Source organism: Cajanus cajan, chromosome 11 (assembly GCF_000230855.2).
Source record: "Cajanus cajan strain Asha chromosome 11, NIPB_CcT2T_4, whole genome shotgun sequence".
In the NCBI taxonomy this organism is placed as follows: domain Eukaryota; kingdom Viridiplantae; phylum Streptophyta; class Magnoliopsida; order Fabales; family Fabaceae; genus Cajanus; species Cajanus cajan.
This window is the reverse complement of record NC_138527.1, coordinates 33,702,177-33,712,716: the sequence shown is the minus strand read 5'-3', so window position 1 is coordinate 33,712,716 and position 10,540 is coordinate 33,702,177. Positions and strand designations below refer to the sequence as shown.

The 10,540-nt window shown below is 32.6% G+C and overlaps 1 protein-coding gene across 3 annotated transcripts; it reads right to left on the bottom strand.

The window, feature by feature from the left end:
• Nucleotides 1-1,593: 1,593 nt before the first annotated feature.
• CSLD6 (cellulose synthase-like D6) lies at nt 1,594-6,571 on the bottom strand. Of its 3 annotated transcripts, none has more exons than XM_083066207.1 (4): nt 6,123-6,571; nt 5,088-6,034; nt 3,745-4,552; nt 1,594-3,506 (listed from the first exon to the last, which is right to left on the bottom strand). In XM_083066207.1, the coding sequence occupies exons 2-4, from the start codon at nt 5,867-5,869 to the stop codon at nt 1,749-1,751; spliced, it is 3,348 nt and encodes a 1,115-aa protein (XP_082922333.1). In that variant the 5' UTR covers nt 5,870-6,034; nt 6,123-6,571; the 3' UTR covers nt 1,594-1,748. The 3 variants fall into 3 exon arrangements, with proteins under 3 accessions (XP_082922333.1, XP_020216198.1, XP_020216197.1); XM_020360609.3 differs by having other exon boundaries at nt 5,088-5,920; XM_020360608.3 differs by having other exon boundaries at nt 5,088-5,897.
• Between the last annotated feature and the right edge of the window lie 3,969 nt (nt 6,572-10,540).

The following is a 10,540-nucleotide window of genomic DNA, read 5'->3' as shown; positions in this document are numbered from 1 at the left end:
CAACATCATTCTTTTTATTTAACAATCTTGTTAGTCACAATTGATTGAAGTTACAAATTTTGATGTTTTTTATTTAATGAGTTTCTTTCTTGATTTAAAATTATTGTGATTTTCAATAAAAAAAAAAAGTGTTGGAAAAAAATGTTAAATAAGGTGTTGCCCATATTTTTCATGGGCCTAATAACCGACAAGTGGCAAAAACTTTTTCTTTTGCCTGGATATATAACCATATAGTCATTTTTTATGGAAAATAATTTTGTTTAAATTAGATAAGATTAATATAAAACAAAATCTTAAGTACCTCCTTAATATCTAACACAATTGTATATTACTTAAATGCAAAACTTTTGGTTAAACCAAAGTAATTTTATACCTATTAATCTATGTCTTCGGTCAAGTGCCAACAACTGTGGTATTTGAAATTCACATGCACACGGTATAGACAAAAAAAGCTTTGCCCAATTTCTAAAGCATTTTGGGTCAATGGCGCATTTCCCATTCGTCTAGGTGTTGAATTTTCTATAAATGAGCTCGTAAGAAGGGGAGAGTTATGTTGGATAAAATTCCAATAAATTTAATTGGGATAAAAATCTTGGGTTCTGTTTGAAAGTTACTCCAACTAATTAACCATCTTGGGGGATTTGATCCAACAGGTTGAATGGAAGACACTGTCCACTCCTATGACAAGTAAGAAAAATAATGCTGCATATTCATTGTGGGAACACAAGTTAGTGTACAACATTGAAATATTAGGCATTTAAGTGAGAATGGATAATTCGCGAAATTAGAATGAATGAAATCGATTTGGTAAGTTTAGATCGAATCTTTTTAGTATTTAAGTCAGATTTAATTCAACTCATTTAAAATATGATATTATACAAGTTGGATAACAAATTTTATAACGCCTTAATCTAATCTAATCATATATAATAATAAAAATTTAAATAATATAAATATTTGAATGATCACTTACTCAGGATAATACTCTTTGTCACTTTTAGTTAATAACATATTTTGTGCTTTTTAGTTAATAGTATTATAAAAATACATCATATTTATTTTAAATTTTATTTTACATTAATGTTAATTGTTTGAGTCGATAACAATATAACAAATCAACAAATTAACAAATTTATTTTATAATTTACTTTGTATTATTATTTACTTTATGAATTAATAACATTGCATTTGTAATAAGATATCAAATGATTTATATTTATTATGAGATACTTAAATTTTTACAAAAAATAAATAAATTTAATTATGTTTGATCTTATTGAATTATGGGTAAGACTAGATTTTAAAAAAATGCACAAACTCGACTTAACTCAATCCATCAATTTTTTATTATGTCAGATAATATATTTATCTAAATCCAACTCAACTCGACCTACTTACACCTTTATGAATTATAATATAAGTCTGTTTGAATATAAGTTTAAGGTTTGAATATAAGTTCAGAAGTACTAAGTTAAAAGTTTCTCTATCAAAATACTCTTTATTTTAAAAACAAAATCTTAAAAACCTCTCTAACTTGTATATAAAGAGATTTTATGTGATATATATGGACTTGAAGTAAAGAAACATGATAAATAAAATAATAATAAAAAATGTATGACTCTTCCTTCCTTGTATGAGCAATAAAATGAAAAACAATAGCTTATCGAACAATGAATGGTAACTACAAAATCTCATCAACCCACTCTGAATTACTTACAAGTGCTACCTGCAAAGTGAGCACCATAAAATCAAGGGAACTGGAATGAGCCTCCAATTTGGCTACTGCCAGAGGGAGGATCAATAGCAACCCAGAGAAGTGAGATAGTAATTGATATTAGACCAGACCACACAAACACAATCGTTGGTGTCCTACCCCTTCTACCCATCAACCCTTTAGCAAAGGGATACAAATGAGCCAACACCCAAAAGCTGAAAAACACACCTCCAAGCAAACTGCTCCATTGCTGATCCTCACTATATATGGTCCTGCTAACAGCCACAGCAATTGCTATCAAGTTAACCATCATGATTGTGATTGGTGGTATCATCAGAGACGTCCACTTGATGACATATAGATCCGCATACTCATCGTTTTCGTCATCACCGCCAGATTTTGATGTCAAAGTGAACGAAATCTCAATGCCAGCAGTGACCTTAAGCAGACCCTGAAGCACAGCAGCAAAATGAGCACTTGTGCCTCCAATCAGCCAGAACTGTTCATTCCTCCACCACTCTTCAAGCTCAATCCCTGACCACTTGATTTCCAATGCAGCAAGGAACACAAGGGTCAAGGTTATGCCTAAAAGGTACACTAGGAAGGTAACTTGAAGGCTCTCAACAATGAACTCGCCAGTGAAAAGTGAGAGAGCAGGAAGGAAGCAATAAACAATGAGGAAGATTGAAGTGAAAGGGTAGATTCCAACGTTGAGGTAAGCAATTCTCTGAAGAAACTTCAACCTTGAGCTAGCTAGAAGAGCATTGTTGCGTGAAAAGAAGATTTCGACTGAGCCTGTTGCCCATCTAAGAACTTGGTGCAGCCTATCTGTTAGATTGATTGGAGCACTGCCACGGAATGCATCTCTTTTGGTTACACAATATACTGATTTCCATCCTCTATTGTGCATTCTATAGCCTGTCACAACATCCTCAGTGACTGAACCATAAATCCAACCAATTCTTAGTCCCCATTCAGTCTTGTCCTCATACCAGCATGAGATGACATTGATGGCCTCAGCAACGGTGGCAGCATCGAGAGGATCACGAGGGAGAGTTAGAGCGCCGGGTGGACGGCCATATTTGATAGATGAGTGATCAGCAAGGGGGAGTCCTTGAAACTCTGCCACCTTTATTGAATCCACAAGAAGGCTTGAGTTGCCAAATTTCTTTGGAACAAGAGCAGTGGTCATTTCTTCATCCTCAAAAACATTGCCATTCCTCAATGATTGTTCCTCGGAACCAGCCTCAGGGACAGAAGCCACTGTCGAGGATTTCTTGTTCTTTCGACCGAACCAACTGGTTTCTTCTTTCAGCAGTGGTGGATCAAAGCCGTAGAGTGCAGTTCTTCGAAATAGGCAACCTGTGCCAACATACACAGGACCTTGAATTCCATCAAGAGCTCGCATGTTGACATCAAAGAAGACTGTGTTATGATTGGCGTAGCGGTCATTGGGGTCGATTCCTTCAAACCTTTGAGGAAATTGAACATAGCAAAGCCTCTCCCCGCCACGGTCCATCATGAAGCACATTCCTTCTCTCAAGGCTTGGGAGTTGAATATGTAATGGTCACAGTCAAGGTTAAGTATGAAAGGGCCATTAGACATTATGGCTGAGGCTCTAACCAATGCATTCATGGCACCAGCCTTTTTGTTGTGATCATAGCCGGGTCGTTTTTCGCGTGAAACGTAGACAAGCATGGGAAGACGAATGTCAACTTCAGTTAAATCCAAGGCATTTGATTCTGATGCTGTGCCTGTCAGTGGTTCATCACTTGGGGGTTTTAACATTACCTGCATTAGACAGAGGAAAGATGATTGGCACATTTGATGATTATGTCAAAATATGGTAACATTGTAATTCAATGTACACAACAAAATAAATAAATAAAAATGAACATGTTAGGCTAATGAAGAATGAGTCCCACGTGTGCAGATTAGTATTTAGTTATCAATTTTGAAATACTATATGGATTATGTACATGAATCCAAAGAAAAGAATGAGTCTCATAAAGATTGATAATTAAATTACCTGTATGATACTGGCATGATCACCCCTGGAATGTTCTGGTGCAGAAGTGGTCCAAGTACCAGGCCAGTGAGTACCATCAGCCATCCATGTAGCTTTAGGAAACTTCAAATTCTCCATTGGTTCTTCATGTCCATTTTCTCTCCATTTCTTCAAAGCTTTGATTTCTTCTCTAGCATTGTAAGCATCAGAACGCCGCCGGATCGAATCAGGGAGGCTGTTAATCCGAACCTTGAACTCATCATACTCACGCTTTACACGCCTGCGGTCCCTCACAAAGTCAGAGCGCACTTTGTTCTTGAAGGGATCTCTCTTCAGGTTGAAATAAGATTCCGGGTTCCTGGGCTCAATGTCATGCTTCCGACAAAAAGGAACCCACATATTGGCAAAACTTGCAGCCTCAGCCATGGCCTCAAAAGTTAGAAGTGCACCTCCGTCGTCAGAGACGTAACATGAAAGTTTCTCAACAGGGTAATCAGCAGCTAGAATAGAAAGAATAGTATTTGCAGTAACGAGTGGTGGTTCTTTTTCTGGATCAGCGGTTGACACAAACATATCTATTCCTGGAAGATCAGACTTTCCTGTAGGATTAGTGGGATTAGAAGTTTCAAACTTCTCTCTCAAAACATCAAGATCAGCAACACGGTTTATGGGGAAGAGCTTGGGAAGCTGGTCAAGCAGCCAGGAGAATCCAAACCAGATTTCACAAACCACAGACATGCCCCACAGCCAAACTGCATTTTCATTGGGGTTTTGGATCCTCCACTTTAGAAATAAAGCTAGAACCACTAGACGAATCAATATAATGAGTCTGGAAGTCAAAATAACAAAAAAAATATCATTAGAATAGTTATAGTTCATATGTTGATTTTAAATACTACTGTTTAGCCCGTGGAAGCCATCAAGTACAGATTAATTTTTAATTATTAACTCTGAGATACTGTATTTTACTACATATAAAGTAAATAGAACATGTATCATACAGCGATCAATCAATTTCAGAAGCTAAACAAATAATATTAATAACAACAATCAAAATTATGAATCAACAATTATAGCTTCTCCCATTTCATGACTTCTTTTATTAAAAAAAAAAAGCTAGTTGTTTACGAAATATACTAATAACTCAAAAAGAAAGGGGGGATTTATTTGCAGAGAAAGCAAATTCAAATTGAATGTCAGATAATGGAGATTTCAATTTGAGTCAAAACTATCATCCATAATCCATAACACGGAACAAACATTGCATTGACACAACAACCTTAAAATCCAATCTCACCAATGCATCTCCACAAGCATTAAAAAAAATCTGAAAAACACAAACTAATTGGAAAAGAGTTTCATACCGATAAGGGCTGAGGACTGCAGCAGAAATACTCAATTTCCTGGTCAAGGGTTTCCACTGTTTTTCGCTGAAGACATTAGGATCACCCCCCATCCAATCAGAGCCAGCAACAGAACTTCCATCAGGCTCAGAGTCTTTAGGCCACATAGCATTCCCATATCCATAACTCCCCTTAGTCTCAAACAACCACTGAGCATGATCAAACTCATTATTCTGGCTCCTGGATTTCATCAAAGACAACCTCCTCTCCATCTTACTAACCCCAGCACCAGGAGGCAAAGGCAGTGTCTGTTGGTTGGCCCCACCTTGCACCTCAGGCTCCTTGTAAGGGTCCTTGCAACCAGGGCAAATCCCATCACCAGTCCTCACAGCATCCCTATAACAATCCCTACAAATCTTGTAATCACACTCACAAGGGACAACATCCAAACCCCTCTCATCAGTCATGACCCTCCCATCACACCCAGGCACTGCACAAGAGGACCCTTTTGCACCAGCCATCTGGGGGTGGCTGGACTCGGACTCACTCACCTTGTCCTTCAAATGCGCACGTGTGAGCTGGTTGAAACCACCGGTGAACATGGAACTCGAAGCGTATTGGTCCTCCACCCTCCGAGAATTAGACCTCTCCAGAGAAATCTCCATAGGCTGGTTATCAGGCGTTAGAGGAATGTGCACAGTGTAGGTAGCAATACTTCCATCCTCACCCTCCTGATCCAAATCATTGCTCAGCTGCGTGATCTTCCGAACCGTAGAGGACCCATGTTTGAGCTTTGAGGCCATGGCGATGAACAATGAATCACGACCAAACCTGCAATTGATCACCCCGACCCACTACTTCATTTTATATAAAGTATGAAACTTTAGAATTGTTCAAAGGCGACAACGATTCAAGGACGAAAAAATGAAAATAAAGAAGCACTCAACGCTGTGTGAGAGACTCTGCGTCTGTCAAGTGGCGAGACGAAGTATACGTGAATTATAAAGAATTGGAATCGGAAGGAAAAAAAAAAGTTTTTTGTTTAAAATGTCTTACCAACTCAAAGACAACCAGCGACGATGGAAGCGCGTGTCTGACGCTGTCAAGTGACAACTACTCTCTCTCTGTTTGTATGAAACAAAGAAGACCGAGTCCAAGGCAGATAAAAGAATTTCAAAAAACAGTAAACAAAAACGACATAAACCAAAACCCGTTAATAATTCCGACAGAGAGCTCGCGCAGTGAGAGAGATCGAAAGAGAGAAGAGAAGAAGCAATGCCGGCGAGGCATGGAGGTTGGAGTTCAAAGGTGCAAACATTTTGAGGGGTGTTTTTGGTACAAAATTGATGACAGCTTTTACGGCGTGAAAACTGAGAAAAAGGAGAGAATGTGGGTTGGAGAAGATGGACAAATAGGAAAATTGGAATGAGAGTAAATAGATTTGATGTGCGTGATTCTGTTCATTTATTATTACTGCTAAGAGGTTGTTTGGGGAAGTACGAAGTGTCTGATTCTGACGGAAATGGATTCTAGTTTTACTTCATGCGCTTTCTACGCGGTCCAGGATCAGAATTTTTCTACTGTGGCAGCTCTACTGCATTCTAATTTCCATTTTTACTATGCTTTTTATCATCACACTTATCATAAAGTTGTTTTTTTTTAAAACAAATTATACTTTTAATCTCTAATTTTTATAGTATACAATTTTAATCTTTTATTTAATTCACTATTTTTAAAATATGATATTTAATCATACCATCACTACTTTTGCTGATGATTAAATTTTAATATAATTTAGTGACATATCACATCAATCATTAATTACATGTTTGAATTTAAACAAAATTCTCCAGAATGTTTGTTATTCTAAAATTTGTGTGTCTTTCCAAAATAATAAGAATTAAAAAAATCAAATAAAAAATATCATTTTGGAATTTTATGGGTAATTTGCTTATATTAATAGAAATTCAATATTTTATGAATCTTTATATAAAAAATTAAAAAAAATCAATAATTTAACGAAATAATATAAAAATTTTAATATATATTTTAATGAGTGATTGATATTTATTTTTAATAAAAAAAGATATTTAATATATATTTTAAAATGTTATATTATTAAATATTGTATTAATTAAATATAAACATAAATAAATATTAATACTTAATAATTAATAGATATCAATTTGATGGAACTATAAAATTATTTTATTTTTAATATTAAAATAACTAACTAAAGTTATTTTTTCTTTTAAATTAAAATTAATTCTTCGAGTTTAATGATAGTGCATTATTGCATATTTAAACAAAATTATACCATCAATTAATAAAAAAATCACACCTAATATCACACTTTTAATATAAGTATTATAAAGGCAACAAATTTATTATATATAATAACTGTAATCAAATGATTGTTCCGTGCATAACATTTTCCTCTCTATTTATATATATTGACTTCTAAAAGTTAGGCGTGAGGGTTTTTGTAACTCATTTTAACTTGTAAAAAATATTTAATTCATTTTTTTCTTCTTTTACAAATGCTACAATTAGGTTACTTATTTTTTATTAATAAAAATATTATAAAGACGACAACAAAATTCAAATACAAGACATTATGGACCTTAACTTCTAGGACTTATTATATTTATTTGTTTGAGACATGTTTATAAATGAAAATAAATTAAATGCTATTTAATTTTTAATCAAAATATATTTAATAATTATTATTTAATCACAAATTATTAGGTATAACTAGACAGATATTTTTTGTAATATTTTTAAGAGATATATGTAGAACAATTTAAAATTAGTAAATAGTTAATGGAATAAAAATTTCTAGGATGAAGACTAAAATTTAATTATTGTATAAAAGGAATCAAAATGAAAAGGAAATAAAAATTTGAGATTTTAAAGAAATAAAAGTCTTTGTTTATAAAAAAAATAAAAAATAAATGTTTTCATTTATTACCTATGTTATTTCTTACCTAATTAGGATAAAATGAGATGAAAATGAGTTGTCATTTAATAAATTTTTTTTAATTTATTAATGACTTAAATATGTTTTTAACAATATTTTTAAAATTGGGTCGGTTATTGAAGCGATTTAGATGCTAATTCATAATTTAATGATTAAATCCTAATTAAATTATGATCAAATTGATATCAATAAAATAACAAAAATTATTATTAACTCAAAAAATATTAAATAAATATAATATCATAATTTTAATTGCAAGCTTGGGGAATCTAAATGTTACATTTGATTTTTAGTGAAATTGTTGAAAAGAAGATCATTTATTAAATGGACATCAATTGTCTTATGGTAGAGACTTAAGTGGTCAAGTTATGATTGTTAGAATATATCACGTTTTGGACTGTTATTATTAAGTAAAAAGAGTTGCATTCTTATTATTAATTATAACTTTTGACTTTATAATAAGCACTTGATTTAACAAGTATACACCAACATATTTGAGTATTCTTTTCATTATTATACATGTTGACAAAATTAATAACAAAAATATCAATTGTCACTTAATCAAATTCTTTTATTAAAACAAATATTTAGTCAAAAAGGTTCACAAACAAACTCTTACACACAATTAAATATGTTTAATATGCAAGTTAAATGGTCTGAGTTAAGAAGTCTACATCCTAAATAAATAGATTGTGATTTTTAGGGTCGTAACCCATGTGAAATGTGAGTTTAAGTAGGTGACTCGCAGGAGTTGGTTCATATTCCCAACTTTAACTTTTATAATAATTATTTTAAAAGTCACATACATTATAATTTATAATTAGTTAATAATTAAAAAAATTTATACCAACAATACATAATCATGAAACATGTATCTAAATAGTAAAATATGTTTAGATGTCATTTTGGTGTGTACCTTGAGAGAGATAAGAATTGAAAAAAGATAAGTGATTAATATGATTGATGATGTGATATAATAAGGAAAGAGATTAAGAAAAATAAATGTTAGGTACTATTTAAAGATGTGTAAATGTTTTAAAAAGTAAAATATTATCTAAATAATCATTACATTATTTTAAATTATTTTATTTTATTATTTTAATTTCATATTCAAAGTTATTTTAACTATTACACTAATTAATATAAGAATATACAATATCTTTTTAAGTATATGTTATTTTAATTTTATTTTAAATTTGGTTTGAAATATTTTAAGATGTAACATAAGGTTAATAGTTGAAAGCAACTATTTGGATTTCTGTTATATGGAGTTTATGACTTCATAGGAACTGTATTGTTTTTAATAATGAGATGCTGGATATAATGGAAATTTTTTAGGCCATTAAATATCAATCGTAGAAATGGTTGTGTGTGAATTTGAAGAGGGATCAATTATTGTATGTTAATTGGCTTATGGATCCTATTTCTTGTATCAAGCGTGTATCCTAGCACTGTAATTTGTAAACAGGTTGGAATTTCTTTGGTAATCTTTTATGGGAAGTAAGGGGTTATATTGCCTTGCGGTTTGAGTTTCAACATATTCAGGATGATAGAAAGTGGACACATGAATGACAGACTCTATGGGCTTCCGTGTAATTGATCACTCAATGATTGCAGTAGAATACATAAATGTCATCATCAACATGCAATGGGTCATGTGGAAGATATGTTTTACACCACATCGCAATAGAAATTTATATTACTCATGATAGGAACATATAATTTTGGAGTAGTATAAGACTATTTGTAACTCCTTTCTTACTTCTTAACATTTTTGTATTTGGGTTTGGCACCCGTAGTGCCTCTTTAATACATTTCTTTTAGCTGATAAAAAAAATAGTTGAAAGCAAAATATGAATATATATGTACATATAAAGAATGATTTATTTATTAGTGGAAAAAAAGCTTTTAAAATCGGTTATTTTTAACTTTTAAAATCGGTTCCGTAACCGATTTTAAAAGAGCCAATTTTAAAAGTTAGACTTTTAAAATCAGTTAAATAACAGATTTTAAAAGTTAACTTTTAAGATCGGTTGTTTTATAACCGATTTTGAAAGTGGTGGCTCAGAAAAAAAAAATTAAACTGGAACGGGCCGTTCCAGGTTGTTAAAAAGGCCTAAAATTATGGTTTGGAACGGGCCGTTCTAGCATAGTATGGCATGAGTTAAAACCAATCCAGAACGGCCGTTCTCCTTGCAGAACGGCCCGTGCTCCTTGTAGAACGACCCGTTCTCCTTGCAAAACGGTCCGTTCCAGATTCAAAATTTACCCAAACTGAACCTATAACGAAAATAGAGACACTAGAAGAGCATGAGAAGACGAAAATAAAAATGACAACAAAATTTTCCTTTTGGAAGACTTTAGAAAATGTGAGCGCGAGAGAGTAAAAAACGGAATTGAGGGAAAGATTAATGAGAATGAGAATGGAGAGAAATATAAAAGGTTTATGACGATACTTTTAAAATCGGTTATTTAAGAATCGATTTTGTATACT

Bases quoted from the DNA above. Each gene is read 5' to 3' on its own strand.
- CSLD6 (XM_083066207.1), bottom strand. From the start codon at position 5,869: ATGGCCTCAAAGCTCAAACATGGGTCCTCTACGGTTCGGAAGATCACG. The intron at 4,553-5,087 runs GTATGAAACTCT...TTTGACTTCCAG, and splicing joins GCAGTCCTCAGCCCTTATCG to ACTCATTATATTGATTCGTC. The intron at 3,507-3,744 runs GTAATTTAATTA...TGTCTAATGCAG, and splicing joins ATCATGCCAGTATCATACAG to GTAATGTTAAAACCCCCAAG.